We start from the raw sequence: 16,179 nt of genomic DNA on the forward strand, positions 1-16,179 counted from the left end.
GGGCTTAGTTGCTCCGCAGCATGTGGGATCTTCCCGGCCCAGGGCTCGAACCCGTGTCCCCTGCATTGGCAGGCGGATTCTTAACCACTGCACCACCAGGGAAGCCCCGCTACTATCTTTTTTTGTTCGGTGGTGGTGGTGATGTATACCGAGTTTTTTTTTTTTGTTTGTTTTAATCCAGGTTAATTAGACAGGCAAAAAGGTTTTCCTATATATAATTATTTGAATTTGCATTTCTTTAGTACCAGTGAGGCTAAAGAGCTTTTCTGTGTCTGTAAACTAGTTGTGGTTCCCCTGTTGCAAATTGTCTGGTCATATCCTTTGTTTTTCTAATCAATTTGTACAAGTTCTTTATCCAGGAACGATGTCAGCCTTTTGTCTGTTTTATTTGTTGTGCATATTTTCATCAGTTTGCCATATGCCTTTTCATTTTGGCTATTTTTGGACAGATGAACACTTCTCATTTTTATGTAATCATAACTGTCGATCTTTTCCTCTCTTCAAACAGCCTTTTACCTGGCTGAGAGTCCCACATGTGAATTGCAGCTATCATTTAAATAATAATGCCAATTGTGAATTCAGACTAACTGGATTCAGAGACTCCTACATATACAACGAAGTCCTAACCTGTCCAGAGCCCCCATTCTCACTTCCTTACAAGTCTTGGCCACTAGAAGCCTAGGCAACTTAGACCGGTCACAGTTCTTGGTATCCTCGCAGCCCCTAGCAGATCGCCTTCTCAACCTCTCCATTTTGTCAATGGTACCACCTCAACTCCAGACTGGAAATCAGGGTGGTACCTTTAACTGGACTACAGCCTTCATTTACTTTTATGTTTTTTACATCCCTGCCATGCAAGAGCTTCTCATACTCACTGGGGTTCAACCTCCTTGTTGCCATTCCAGGATCTCTACAATGAGGCTCCCTAACCCTCCCCCAGGCATGAAACTTCTCAGGTCTGGCCAGCCCTGGCTAGGTGAGGTGACTTGACCTCACAATGCCATGAGGATGCCACGCCCACCCACAATGCCTCCTTTCTTCTAAATACAACACACCTATTCCTAGAAGCCTTTCCAAACAGATGTCTCCTTTTTCTGGCCTGCTCCTCATACTTTAGAGAGGAAAGGGCCTTAGAAAGCATCTCCTTTAAATCTCCCATTTTTACAGAGGGGGATGGACCTGCCCCAAGTCACATGTTCCTTCCCACTCCCCCACCCCTGCCTATACATGACACAGTTCTGCATTTTACTACCTAATCTTAATGACCTTGAGGCTAAAGATGGTGACCTTGGCTTTTTTGGATTTGTCTAGGCTCTAATCTCCCCCAACTGCTAGCACTGGGCAGAGGTCATAATACTTACTCCACAAAGTTTGCTGATTAGACCTAAACTGTTATATAAACAGATGGACTTTTCTCTTTTTTTTTTTTTTTTTGCGGTACGCGGGCCTCTCACTGTCGTGGCCTCTCCCATTGCGGAGCACAGGCTCCGGACGCGCAGGCTCAGCGGTCATGGCTCACGGGCCCAGCCGCTCCGCGGCACGTGGGATCTTCCCGGACCGGGGCACGAACCCGTGTCCCCTGCATCGGCAGGCAGACTCTTAACCACTGCGCCACCAGGGAAGGCCCTATTTTTAAAACATGTTCTGGTAAAGATATGACATCTTAAAGACATTACTGATATTCAAATCATTTTCAAACAAAATCCATCTTCTTTATTAAATATCTAAAACACCAAATTATTCTGTTCTACTGTAAGCTCTGTGAGAGCAAAGATGACACGTCTTCCGTGGAATATAATGGGCAGTTTTGCAGAATTTTGTTTAACGAATGACAGAGGGAAGAGGTGACTATTCTTTAGTGTCATTTCATGCTACTTAAGTTGATGACTGATATCTAGAAAAGACAAGCTCTAACATTCTTATTGCCATGTAACAGCACTAATCTAAAATTACTATTAAGAATATCTAATTCTGAGTAGCTTTTTATACCACCTTGAGAACTTCGAGCTTTGTTGGGTTGCCAGCAACACGTTTGCCATCTGGGCAAAGATGCTAACTACTACGGCTGAAGTTCTACAGATGTTATCATGGTGAATTTCTCGCCTTCTCCTGAGAAATACGTGGTAGGGGACTAATAACAGCTCTTAGCATCCTCTTAGCATCCCCAGCTAAGTGAAGCTACCCCTATGAGAATCCAGTGGCCTACAGCCTGAGGGACCAGAAGGACGGCGTCGCTGCCTGGATCAGTCCATTCACTCGCTGCCTCGCCCTGTACCAAAGCCTGTCATGTTGTCCTGCTTCGCTGGAGGAGGGAAGGAGTGGAGTGTGGGCATGTGAGCCATGAGCAGGCTTGTGCACTATGGACTTCTTGCTAAGACACGGCTCTATCAAAATGGAGCCACCTTGGGAATTCCCTGGGGGTCCAGCGGTTAGGACTTGGCGCTTTCACTGCTGGGGTCCGGGTTCGATCCCTGGTCAGGGAACTAAGATCCCACAAGCCGCACACAGCCAAAAAAAAAAAGAAAAGAAAAGAAAAGAAAAGAGCCACCTTTAAACAAGAAAGGGAAAGAAAAGGAAGCCTTTACCACAGGTATTAAAAAGGAGTGACCACAAAGAAGACAAAAGAAAGAAAGAGAAAAGGCTATGCTCCATGTAAATGCCTTGTAATCCTTTCCTGTCAGTGATAGCCTAGTGGTTTCTAGGTGACGATTAATTACTCTTCCGTAAGACTGCTGCAAAAGGTAGAGATACTAAACGTCTAGGATGCAACGTGAATATGATGATCAGATTCTTTGACTTGGGTAGCCATGGAACCTGACCTTCCCCTGCCGCCAGCCACCACCCGAGTGTGCCAGTCAGCCCAGTGCTTGGGGAAGAAGAATGAGGCTCGTTCAGTTTCTTGGTGCCCAATTCTGAGTTCCTCCCACAGACCCAGTGATGCACTAGAGCTGGCTATAAACGGAGGGAATTTGGCCTGAGAAAAGCCTGCAGAATTCGGGAGTTTGAAGAGCTGGTCAGCAACCATGTTTTGATACATTTTCAAAACCAGTCTTGGTAATTCTAGATTGAGCAGGACCTTTCTCTGGCCCCTAAACAATAGATGCATGAAATTCAATTGCTAGGTTTTTTGAAAAGAAATATGATTCTTAATAAACAATTTGTGCCTTTTGCCAGCCAAGCACTCTCTCTCTTTGTCCTCTCCAGGCAACATGATGGCAGCCGTTACATATCACTCGAGCACTTCACCATCCGCTGAGGCAGGGAAGCATCTCGAATGTAGCAGTGGGAGCAGAATTCAGGTCTTGGCTTGCAGCCACGGTGGCCTCTCGTGTGCCCCCCACCAATGTGGATGGATGGCTGTGAGTCAAAAGGTGGCCCTTGTCGCCACTGAGGCCTCTTCCTGACGCTTAGTCACCAGGTCCCCAGCGTCCTCCCATCCTTCTCAGCTTTGCAGTGATTTCTGACTAGGCAATGAGAGGCCCCTTTGCCACCCAGCCACGAGACCTTCTCCTGGTGAGCATAAAACCTCAGGGAGGTAGAAATGTGTTTTTCTCCCAATGGCTGCGGCAACCCTGGTCCAATCACTTGTTCAAACACATGTGTAAAAATGCCTGGAAACGGTGATGATGTAGTTGATAACAATACCAGTTAACATGCACTGAGTGTTCATTTTGTGGTAATGGCTCACATGAAATACCTCACTGTGCTTTCACAAAATAAATAAATAAAATTTTAAAAACCTTGTTCATGGAGTCACAGTCAACAGAGCAAGGGCTGTGGAAGCAGCCACAGCTGGAGTAAGGTCCCTGCTGTGTCACTAAAGAGCCCAATGACCTTGAGAAAGTCCTTCAACTCCCTTGGGCTTCTGTCTCATGGGACAAATGGGGAGACTTTTGCCCACTCTGCCTTACTCCTACACACAGTGCAAGTTTACAGAGACACACCAGAGACAAGGGATGGAAAAGCTCATCAGAAACTGGAATGCACTCTCCACAAGACAAGGCTGGGACAGACTCTGGTCCAAGGTCATACAGCTGGTTCATGGCTGGCCTGGAACGAAGGCCCGGGTGTCAGAACTCCCAGGCCAAACAGACTGAGCTGCTGTTCTGCTCAGCTCAGTGGCGCATAGAACCACCAGCAGCTGGCATGGAAGCCTGCTCCACACAGGAACTCCTCGTGGCTGACCTTCGCATCTCCTCGGCCTCACGCATCACCACCAGCACAACTGCCTCTGTCTAAATTTTTAACACACACTCTCTCACTGTCACACACTTGTGCATACCTTCTCTCACACAGATTATCAGAATTCACAGAACTGGTCCTGTAAGCAGGGATTTGTCAACATCCTGGGAAATTCTGGAACCCTCCGGCTATGACTACTCTTCAGGATGAAGATTTCTGGAGGTGGGTAGGAATTAAGGAAATAAAAGAAATGCCCTTGGGATAACCATGTGTTTCTCTAGCAATTTTTTTTTTTTCGGTACGCGGGCCTCTCACTGCTGTGGCCTCTCCCGTTGCGGAGCACAGGCTCCGGACGTGCAGGCTCAGTGGCCATGGCTCACGGGCCCAGCCGCTCCGCGGCATGTGGGATCTTCCCGGACCGGGGCACGAACCCGCGTCCCCTGCATCGGCAGGCGGACTCTCAACCACTGCGCCACCAGGGAAGCCCCTCTCTAGCAAATTTTATTTCATTTTGGTGAATACCGTAAGATCCAGTAATTCTGACTCTTTAAAAAGTGGGTTTTCTTCTGGGCTTCCCTGGTGGCGCAGTGGTTAAGAATCCGCCTGCCGATGCAGGGGACACAGGTTCGAGCCCTGGTCCGGGAAGATCCCACATGCCGCGGAGCAACTAAGCCCATGCACCACAGCTACTTAGCCTGCGCTCTAAAGCCCGCGAGCCACAACTACTGAGCCCGTGTGCCACAACTACTGAGTCCACGTGCCACAACTACTGAGCCCGTGCGCCTAGAGCCCGTGCTCCACGATGAGAAGCCACCGCAATGAGAAGCCCGTGCACCGCAACGAAGAGTAGCCCCCACTCGCCGCAACTAGAGAAAGCCCGCACACAGCAACAAAGACCCAACACAGCCAAAAATAAATAAATAAAATAAATATTTTTTTTAAAAAAGTGGTTCTTCTTTTACTAGACTAGATGGCACTGTGGTATCACCTTTTTGATGATCAAGAAAATCTTATTTCATTTCAAATAATTTTGCTTCCATTGGGGGCCGTCCAAGAGGCTGAACCCTCCCCTTGAGGGGGCCTGGTTATCTTATGGTAAATTTCTGAAGTAATCTGCCAGAAGACCAGATACACAATCAAGACCACAATAATAATGTGTGTCTACAGATCCTGTCACACCCTGACCTACATGTCCAAAAGGATTCTAAAAGGCACATGTGCCCTGAGGAATTCCAAACAGGGCCAGGGAGTCCACAGTGGCCAAGACTTCATTTTTATTCCTGTGCCACAGCCATGGCTGTGGAATTCAATTTTTGCCCTCAAGAGCTTTTTACATCGCCACCCCTCACAAAACCTACAGGCTCTATCAGCAGGAGGGATTGTTTTCAATATTGCCAAACTGTTTAGGAACGTCTTAAACACCAGAGTCTTGTGGTGACAATGGCTTACACAATTCTCGCAACAGATGGAGGCAGCAACCTTCCTAGGGTCAAGGTTCTCTTAGGTCGGGGGAAAAAAAAAAAAACGGTTAGTGCTGGAAGGGAAATGAAAGTTCAACAGATTCTCCCAGAATTCCAGCATTCAAAAAGGACACTGTAAACTGAGGGAAGGGAAAGTGAGTAGGGGGTGAGGTTTCCTCTAAATCTCAATGGTGACCAGGAAGTCGGAGCGCTCCATTCGTCTGGGGCTGGACAGAAGAAACTGCCCGGCTCTTGCATTCTAAGAGGCATCAACAAAATATGGCCGTAGCCCTCACCATGAGGGGTTGGGGAGGCAGAGGAGGGAGTGGGGAGCCTGCCCAGGGAAGCAGCCTCTGTAGCAGCAGCAGCCTCCAGGACCCTTGTGGTCACCTCGCTGGGGAGACAGACAGCATGGCCACGTCAACGAGGCTCTCCTTGTCCATTCCCCGGACTGCCTGCCGCAGCCCACATCTGTTTTAGGGAGAGTCGCAGAATGGGAGCCCTGACTGCGGGCAACTGCACCCCAAAGAGTCCTTCCTACTCCTCCCCCCTTTATGGCATCCATGACCTCCAGCAACTGGGCATTGCAGCTGGCTGGAGGAAAATGCCCTAGCTTCAAAAGCAAGTGGCTTTTCATAAAACAGCTCTTTCCGATTCAGCCCCGGGTTCATAAAGTTGGCTGGCGGCGCCCTGCTCCGGGGCTCAGAGTTTGTAAATCAGGAGAGGTTTCTCAAGACTGAGCCCCACATGGGATCCGGGGCAGCGTTCCACCTGCCCTTCGACCCGCGGGGTGCCCCTCGCACTCGCAAAGCGCCGCTGATGCCCGGCGTGCAGCCAGTAGTGCGGGGCGGAAGCTGGGTACCACGAGCTCTCTCTGGGTGTCCGCAAACAGCCGCAGAGGGACATTCATTCGCCCAGGGAGAGCAGAGCCAGTGGAGAGAAAGGAGGAGGGAGGCGACAAAAGTCAGGAAAGAAGAGAAAGAACAAAAAGGGTTAAAGAAAGAACGAGAAACAAAGTGAAAGAGGAAAACGGAGGGAAAAGGAAAGAGCGAGCGGCCAGGAGTTGACCAAGATCCCAAGCACGAGAAAGCGAAAAGAGAAAAAGGCAAATAGAGGAAGCGAGGGGAAAGGCGGGGGGAGGGGAAATGCGGGAGCGGGAAAGAAGAGAGAGCGAAACGAGGCTTGGGAACCTGGGTGCGGAGAAAAGAAGCGAAAGGCTGGAGGAGCTCAGGGACGCTGCACTCAGAACATAGTTCTTTCGGGCCCTCCAGTGCGGAGTCTGCGTGCTGTACCCTGTCCCGGCGGCGGCCGGGGGGCGCTCGTCCCGGGCCTCCTGGCCGCTTCCCCAGCGCGCACTCCCAGCCGCCAAGCAGGCCAACCCGCGGGCAGAGAGAGGAGCCGTCCCAGGTCGGAACGGACGAGCTTCCTGCAGCCGCCACAGCGCCACGAGCGCGCGCGCCGGGGCGCCACCGCAGGGGCGCCGAGGTGCTCCCTGGGTCGCCGGCAGCGGCTAGCCGCGCCTCCCGGCCCTCCGTCCGCCGCGGCCCGGGTCCGCTCCCGCGCCCCAGGGCCCCGCTCCGCCGCGGGCGCGCACTCACCTGGACGGTCTCAGCCTGGCGTCGCGCTTGCTGTCCACCACGGCGGGCACGCAGCTGGTGAGCTCGGTCCAGTCGGCGTGCAGTCCGCAGCTCCAACCCGTGGAGAACCTGGAGAAGAGCCAGGTCTCCCGCTTACCCGGCCGGTGGCAAGTGCATTTCTTCTGACCCACGCGACATTCGCACGGTTGCTCCAGCTGGATGTTGCGCACCAGGTGGCGGCCGAAAGTGGTGCCTCCAGTCTTCTGGATGTGCAGGAACACGATCAGGTCATCACCCTTGATGTCGAAGTCTACCTTGCGCAGGAGGTCGCCGCGGCTGAAATTGTAACGGGGCACGAACCTCGCGGAGCTCTCATCCTCCGAGCGGTACGGGTCCGGCATCGGGGAGCTGAACGCCTGCAGGCGGAGGAGCTGGCATTCTGTGCCGGGGCACACGTATTGGAGGACGATCACGGCAAATAGGAAGAGCATCACCAAAGCCAGCAGCAGCTTGTTGGATTTCTCATCCATGTTCCCGACGCTGGGGGAAACCCAAGCTCCTTACGTCAATCCCGCAGCTCTGCCCGCGCTCGCCGTGCGCCCGTACCGCCTCCCTCCCCCTGGCGCCGCCGTAGCGCCCCTTTCCCCCTCCCCTCGGCACCGAGTACTCCACCGCGGCGGCGGCGGCGGCGGCGGCGGCGGCGGCGCCCTTCCCCGCTTCCTTCCTTCCCGGCAGGCTCAGCGCTGTGGCTTCTGCCGCACACACCCCCCTCCCCCCGACTCCTTCCCGCTGGCCGCCTGCCCTCTCCCAGCGCCAGAGCTCTCCGGAGCCTCTTCGCGGGGTTTCGTACCCGTGGGACCCCGCCTGACCCGGTTGCCCCACTCCTCAACTCATACCACGGGTCCGAGCCCCCGCGCGTCTTGTTCCACTCTCGGTGGCTCCGTGACTCCCATCCCCATCCTGCTTCGCCCGCCGGACTCTCCCTGGCGCTTCTGCCCCCAGTCCCCTTGGCGCGCACGCCGCCGCCTCCTCGCCTAGCCCGACTCTCGGGCTCCTTCCCCGTGCGCCCCGAAGCCCTGCTCTTGCCCGCAACGGGTTGCCCACCTTGGGGGACGCCTCAAGGGAGCTCGGAGCCAGGCGTTCGGAGTTACCCTGGGGGAAGGGGGTCCGCCGGCAGCCCGACTTGCTAGCGGAGACGCTGCGCTACGGGTGCCCGCGGAAGCGCGGGGAGGGAGCCACAGCGTAGCCAAACGCGCGCCGCGCCCCTCCGGAGCCCCGGAGCCCCGGAGCCCGGCCGCCGCGGGCCAGCCGGAACTTTGCGCCTTTCTCTCCCCTCGAGGCTGCCTTCCCTTCCCGCACGGCTCCCGCGCGCCCTGGCCCGGGAGCGCGAGTCCCGCTTTCGCCTAAAACGTACCTGGCCAGGGGACCGAAAATCTTGGAGAAGATCGCGCCGAGCACGTGCTTCAGCGAGTGGCCCAGGGCGGCCAGGCCCCGGGTGAGCAGGGCCCGGCAGAGGGAGCCCAGGTCCCAGCGTCTCCTGAGGTCGTGCATCCGCCTGCGGCGGCCTCGGGCCAGCAGCGCGAAGAGAGGGGCGCGCGCGGCTCCCGCCAGAGAGGAAGAAGCCTTTAGGGGCTCGTCCAGGAGCGGCTGGGAGTTGAATCCGCGAGACACACCCCTAGGAGGGCCCGCGCGGACTGAGGCGGCGACTGATCCGGGCCGGCTTGCTGCCAATTCGGCCTCTACTCTGGAATGCCGGCGGGGACAGGTGGTGCGGGCGGGCGCTTCTCGCTCCGGTTGCAACGGCGGCCCGAGCGCCCGGGCTGCACACGCAGGCAGTGCCATTACCCCCTTGAGGCAACTCAGGGTACTAAGGATCTGGAGCGAGCTTGAATTTATGTAATAATGCCTCACGCCTAAGAGCTCAAACCACTTAACAAGCAGAGGACCTGGGTCTTCTCCTGTCTTGGAGGACGGAGGTCACTCCAGTGAGCACATCAGTACACTCTGGCCTGTAATTTCAACCTCCCCTAAAATAGCAAAGGCGCAAATTGGACCTTTTCCCTCTCTCCTTGCCAATTTCCATTCTCCAACGGAAGCGGGGGCATTTTCTGAAAAGGTAAGTCAGCATGAAGGAAAAGCATGACCAAAAAACGTGTCAGAATGGGAATTTGAGCTTTTTTACAGCAAGGACTGGCCTTTACTCCCCCTCCTCTTGCTCAATCCTCAGCACCAAGCCCCGTGCTTACAGGAAGCCTTCACTCATATAAGGTGTATTAAAAGGAACGTACATGACTAAATACTACATCCTAGGGGGGCCATCTAATCCAAGGTGATGTGACAAATGAGGAAACTGAGGCCCAGAGAGGGAAAGGGATGTGCCCCAGGTCACACAGCAGAGCCTCAGCGTTTGAACCCAGGAAGCCATCCATTTCCTAACAGCACCTTTTCTAATAAATAGGTGCAGACCATCCTCAAGCCAAGTGTCCAAAAGGCTCTTTTCAGATGCAGGACCAGCAATGTAAGCATTAGCAAGAAAAGTAGGAATGTCCATTTAGAACAAGGTCCCCAGGACTCGGGGACGGTTCCCATCCGATTGTTCGGGTGGAGCTTGCTGCATACCGGGAACTGGTATTTCCGTGAATGAGTGCCCACCGCTGTCTAGTCCCACCACTGCAGAAGGAGCACGGGGTGGCAGCAGTGTCTCAGAGCAGCGCCGTCTGGGAGGTGGGGGCCGGTGAGATGAGTCCCTCCAGAGACAGCCTCTCCCACGATCTCCCTCAGAACATTTGGGCCCTCACTGAACCCTGCTCCGTCCCTCTTCTATTCTCTCTGCGTAGTGAAGCAGCAAGTGCTGGTCTGGGGATCCTGAGTTTCTGTCATTTCCTTGCTGGGCAGCCCTGGGATAATGACCTGCCCCTCCTGAGCCTCAGGTTCCTCTTCCGTAAAATAGGACCAATTCCTCCTTTTTGGCCATCTGGGTCACTGTGAGGATGGCCTTTGGGCAATTCCAAATATGAGGCAGTGTTTACCTGCTGCTCTAAGCTCAGAGGTGCTGACTGAGTCACGGGCCAGTGAAGGCAGGGGCTCTTCTCAGGCGATTTCACAGCTGTGCCCCCTGCCCTTACCTCCCCCACCCCCGCCCCAGATGTCCCCAGTCCTGGCTGGACTTCCATGTGGCCCCCAACCTACCGGGGACAGTGAGAGACCCTTTGTCTGGCTACAGGCATGAGGGATTCTTGAGAAACCTGCATTTCAGGCATTTTACCTGTCCGGAGCATCCTGGGGGGAACACTCTGACTTATACCAAGGAGCCAGATGCAGCAACTTACAAGGTAGACCTCCTGGCTTCCCTGAGAGCTCCCCTGATGCCCCCAGGCTTGTAGGACATGTCTGCGAGGGCAGGTGACGGGAGCCACGAGGGTCCCTCAGGAGCTCAGCCTGCCAGCTGTCCGTACCTTCTCCCAGGCCACCCATTCAACCTCTTTGTTCTCTCCAGTATGTGGCTCTCCTCATGGTGCCATCTGAGGACCCCCTCCAACCATTACACCATCATAATGACATTCAGTGGATCCCCAGAGAAACACTTCCGGAACAGTGGGTCACACGTTCATGCCCCCAGCAACTAACTCTGGAGTTTCTACTCTAAGAGATATCGGTGGGACTGGAACATGGGGAAGTGCCTTGGGTGGGGGTGGGAGAGTGGTAACCAGTACAGGGAACAATCAGGACTTAGTCATTTGGGTCACGAAGAGGAACACATTCACATACAGTCCGACGCTCAGAGCAAAGGGCAGCAAGGTTGGTGGTTTTGCTCTGTGCAAAGAAGGAACAGGAAGGGGCTGTAAAGTCTGGTTTCTGAGATCAGATATGTCACTAACAATCTAGTGTGAATATATACACCAGCTCACTGGAGGATATTTGCATGTACAAGTCTTTCCTCCACCCTCATGCTATAAGAAAAAGAAAGAAGTGAATCTCTCATGGTGGATTTCATATATCAGGGCTCCTAAAAGTGGGAAGAAACTTTGGGGGGCAGTAGGGGAGCCCACAAGTCTCAGAGGACCCTTCCTGGGGTGAGGAGGCTCCCTGCTAAGAAGAGGGAACTCTTCCTGTGTGTGTCCCAAAGCGCCACGTTCTCCTGAGGCCAGGCCTGGACCTTGGCAGGACGTTCCGAGACCTCTTGCAGCGCTGGGCTAGGCCCACCTCCCAGGAACCGGTTCCTCTCAGGAACTGAATAACAGAGATCCTGATACTCTAGAAATCAGCCCTATTTTGGAGATTGGGGAGGGGGGCAGGAGAGGAAGCAAACTGGCTGAATTGTCAGGTCTGTGGTTTTGCATCTCCTTTCTTAGGGCAGCCTGAGTTGCTGCGTGTCTCTGTGTGTGCGTGTGTGTGTGCGTGTGCGTGTGTGTGTGTGTGTATACTTGGGATTCAGGACTTGGAAGGTGACGACTCCACAGTCTGATCAGGGCTTCTGGTTGTCTCCACAGTGTGGTGTGCTTTTCATTATTTTTCCGGAACCGTGTCCTTCCATGGTTTCCACAAAACGTTGCCGATTCTGGGAACATAAAGGTCAGGCTGGCTTGCATACTAAGCACTGCGCTCCCAAATATGCATTTGGTTTTGCTGGAGTCTGAGAGGAGAGCAGGAGATGGCTGAGAACGCGCTGGCCTGGGAGTCCAGTGACCTGGCTTCTTGTGTTGACTGCTGCGAATGAGACCCTGTATTGACCCCGAGGAAGATACTTGTTCGCTCTTGGGCTCAGCTTCCCTATTTGTAAGAAGGCAAAGTCGGTGTTGTGCCTTGAAGGGCATTTTCCTGCTCTCACATGGTAAGTCACACACTTTTCTTGTCTTTCTCAGGGCCAAAGTGCTGCCAAGCCCTCAGCGCCTTGTTGCAGGTGAGAGCATGGTCCTCCCTGCTTTCTGTGACACTCACATGGCGGGGGGGGGGGGGGGGGGGGGCGCACCGGGCCATCAGCAGCTGGACTTGTTCTGAGCCTATGTGGCAGGGGTAACAGCAGGGTCCCCTGTTCAAATTGAAACAGAAACTGAAAACTCACTGTGGAAGAAAGTGCTGCCGTTCTTTATACAGAGCATAAAACACTAAAAAAAAATATGCTTTCCCCTTAGCCTGAGCATTCGCCGCAATGCTGTCTTTCCAGCTGTCGCTAATTTAAAACAAAAAAACGCTCATACTCTCAATTATAGGCGATTTTTGTCACAAAGATTGAAGGCATGCAAAGTATTGAGTCACTTCGTTGCTGGTTTTATGCGTCTCTCCAAACTGAATGAGCAGCAGTGCTTCACGGAAAGCGCTGCTCTGAAATTCGAGCTTTAATATTCTAAACAGGTTGAGTGTGTTATAGACAGCACTCTCAACCACTGTCTATTTTTCCCCCACGAAGCATTGACTTTTATTTGTTTAGCTTTAAAAAAAAAAAGCCATGGGGCTGAAGGAATTAAAAGAGGAGGAGGATGCCGGGGTGAAGTGTATGCTGAATGAACGTGTGGTGCAAAGGCAAGAGAAAGAAGCACTGGACCAGGGTTCACGGTCGACTCTGAACATGCAGACCCGTGGCTGCCCTTCTCCTGATGGGAGCTGCCCACCATTTCCCTGACAGTGACACCACCACTTCTCACTGACAGCCAATAGAAGAGTCAGTTCAGGCAGGGCCTTGAAAGCCATGGTGACCCAAGGCCTGGAAACCACCATAGGCAGCAGGTCAGACTCTGCTCCTGTGACAGTCACATCACTTCTTTGGGCCTCAGTCTCCAATCTTAGAAAACAGCCTGACCAGGTACCTTCCAAAAGCTGGCTTAGGGGTATAGTAAAGAGGAAGCCAATCTGAAATGAGTTTTTTTTAAAAAAGGAGAGCGCACAGGCTTGGAGAGCTCATCAGCCTGGGGTTTCATCAGGGTTCTCTGAGCTCCTCCCTCAGAGCCTCAGCTTTCTTATCCGTGAAAATGGGGCTATAACAAGCTCCCTGGGTTGTTGTATGAGTTAACAAAAATAATCTCTGGGGCGCACTCAGTCTAGTTCCTAGAAGGAGTAGACTTGAGGAAATGTTCCTTCTTCTTCCCTTTTGACTCTATCTTTGGTTTGAGCTCTTGGCTGCATTTCCCACAACAGTAACATACGCACATTTAATGACAGGTGGCTGGCTTTGCCCCCACCCGTCTTCTTTACCTGCTGTCTTTTCTCACCCTCCCTCCACACCTCTCCAGTGCTCTCCTGGCTGGTGTCCCCTGGAGGAGGAAAGCCTCTGATCCGTTTAATCGCGCCGAGGGGTGGGACATGTCCACATGACCCCTGGCAGGAGACATCTACAAAAGAGGGGAAAGAGGGCAGTGCTTCTACCAAATGTAAAAATCACTAACTCAAAAAGATATCTATGGAATATTACTCAGCCATAAAAAGGAATGAAACTGAGTTATTTGTAATGAGGTGGATGGACCTAGAGTCTGTCATACAGAATGAAGTAAGTCAGAAAGAGAAAGACAAATACCGTATGCTAACACATATATATGGAATCTAAAAACAATGGTTCTGAAGAAACTAGGGGCAGGACAAGAATAAAGATGGAGATGTAGAGAATGGACTTGAGGACACAGGGAGGGGAAGGGTAAGCTGGGACGAAGTGAGAGAGTGGCATGGACATATATACACTACCAAACGTAAGGTAGATGGCTAGTGGGAAGCAGCCGCATAGCACAGGGAGAGCAGCTTGGTGCTTTCTGACCGTCTGGAGGGGTGGGATAGGGAGGGTGGGAGGGAGGGAGACGCAAGAGGGAAGAGATATGGGAACATATGTATAACTGATTCACTTTGTTATAAAGCAGAAACTAACACACCATTGTAAAGCAATTATATGCCAATAAAGATGTTAAAATAAATAATAAAATTTTTTTAAAAAGAGGGCAGTGCATGACCCCAATGAATGATCCCGACCATAAGACACGATGAAAGATGCGTAACAGGCCAGTGGAGGAGATGCTTGGGGAGCTGAGGTGGAGTAGAGTCAAGGGTTACAAGAATGTGCAGAACTTACAGGGCCAGCCCCACTGTCAATTATTGACACTAATTTTCAACTCCGTTCACTTCAAAAGTTAATGGTCGATCTGGCCAGAGCAGTTTCAACTTGTTCAGCTGAGCAAACCACAGCGGTCAGACTAAAAAACACAGTCAGTTTTGTGTTCGATCTGTATGAGCCAGAGCTGGGCCGCCAACACCCGTTCACCGTGGCCGAGTAAAAAGAGCGCCAAGCCGGAGCCCAAGAAAACAATGTTAGAGTCTCAGTTCTGCCGCCAGCTCACTGTGTGACCCTGGGCTAGTCTCTTGACGTCTCTGGGATTTAGCTGCTGACCTTGGTAAACCGAGGGCCTGCATTAGATGACGCTGAAGGCCCATTCCAGCAGGCACTTGCTGTGATCTAAGCTACGCCAGCTACTAAAAGAGCTGAGGAGGGGCCCCACTTTGCGTGGGCAAAAATGCACTACCGAAGATGACCCTCCAGCTAGTGGCTGAGTCTGAAAAGCAAAAGAAGAACTTTCATAAGGAGCAAACTTTCTTAGAGCAGTGGGTAAGAAAGAAACTTGAAAATAAGCCTTCCGGGCTTCTACCGACTTGGAAGGTGAAGTCAAAACTGAAGGACTGGAGTTACCGCCTTTCTGTCTTCAGCTTCACGATGCTTCCCTTGGCCAAAAACGCACTAAATCGTCTCGGAGTTCGAAGCATTCAGCAAACAGTGGCAAGGCAGAACCACCAGAAGCGGGCACCTGATTTCCATGACGAATATGGTAATGCTGTATTAGCCAGTGGAGCCACTTTCCACGTTGCTGTATGGGCGTGCACAGCAACACAAATTGGAATAGAATGGAACCTGTCCCCTGTTTGCAGAGTCACCCCAAAGGAGTGGAGAGAACACTAATCATCCCAGCTGGTTTCATACTGAATTGTTTCAAAATCAACTCATAATTGATGCCAAGTAAAAAGCATTATGTACCCATTAACATATGGCGTGACTGTAGAAACAAAGTACACTTGAAAACTTAAAAAAAAGAACTGAAGGACTGGGACTTCCCTGGTGGTGCAGTGGTTAAGAATCCTCCTGCCAATGCAGGGGACACTGGTTCGAGCCCTGGTCCGGGAAGATCCCACATGCCACGGAGCAACTAAGCCCGTGCACCACAACTACTGAGCCTGCACTCCAGAGCCCGCGAGCCACAACTACTGAGCCCCCATGCTGCAACTACTGAAGCCCACGCACCTAGAGCCCGTGCTCCGCAACAAGAGAAGCCACTGCAGTGAGAAGCCCGCACACTGCAACTAGAGAAAGCTCGCGCACAGCAACAAAGCCCCAATGCAGCCAAAAATAAATAAATAAAATAAGTAAATTTATATTTTAAAAAAACTGAAGGACTGGGGAAAAGTGTTGAGAAGTGACCTCCAGCTGACACAAAAGCCCTAGGTGGTTTTAACAATGCTAATAACTAAACCAAGAATGGCCTTGCCTGGTCCACAGCGTCCCACTTGTTCGCCTACTCTGGGGTCTTTGCAAGACAGAAGCACACCCATTGCTGATCTCCTGACTGGTCTCCATGGGAGTTCCAGTTTTGAATAATAAAGTACAAAAGCTGAAAATTATATCTCAGAGCAACGCAAAGGATTTGGAGGAAGCTAGCCTTGAGGCCAAAGTGGCTCCCAGGAAAAGGATTTCTTTGTCACTCAAATGGGCTTGAAGGGGAATGTTTTAGAAGAACCACCCAGGAAAAGAGAAAATTAGTTTAGAGAAATCATACATGTCACAGACTAAATGAAAATTAATTTTTAATCAGAGCGAGCCAGACTAGACTTAACTGGGCTTGAGAGCAAAACCTGGAAAAGGACTTACTTTTTTACGTACACATTTTCAAAATCCACATTTCGCCAAAAGGCCTGAGAATGCAGAAAGCTACAAC

General features: G+C 52.0%; 2 protein-coding genes across 4 annotated transcripts in view; one reads left to right on the plus strand and one right to left on the minus strand.

Moving 5' to 3' along the window:
- HS6ST2 (heparan sulfate 6-O-sulfotransferase 2) overlaps positions 1–9,061 on the minus strand; it is a gene marked incomplete at its 5' end in the record, with an annotated part of 288,929 nt that extends 279,868 nt beyond the window's left edge. For all 3 annotated transcript variants that reach the window (XM_079911561.1, XM_079911560.1, XM_079911559.1), the window contains 2 exons: positions 7,241–7,759; positions 8,634–9,061. In XM_079911561.1, the coding sequence (XP_079767687.1) occupies positions 7,241–7,759; positions 8,634–9,061 (947 nt within the window). The remainder of the gene's footprint in view (positions 1–7,240; positions 7,760–8,633) is intronic.
- Positions 9,062–14,906: 5,845 nt separating this feature from the next.
- LOC307180752 (cytochrome c oxidase subunit 7B, mitochondrial-like) lies at positions 14,907–15,149 on the plus strand (the record flags this gene model as incomplete). The annotated part of the gene is made up of 1 exon (XM_079911148.1): positions 14,907–15,149. One exon carries the CDS (start codon positions 14,907–14,909, stop codon positions 15,147–15,149), a length of 243 nt encoding a protein of 80 aa, XP_079767274.1.
- Positions 15,150–16,179: the final 1,030 nt, after the last annotated feature.

The sequence above is a fragment of the Stenella coeruleoalba genome, assembly GCF_951394435.1.
Source record: "Stenella coeruleoalba genome assembly, chromosome: X".
Taxonomy (NCBI): Eukaryota; Metazoa; Chordata; class Mammalia; order Artiodactyla; family Delphinidae; genus Stenella; species Stenella coeruleoalba.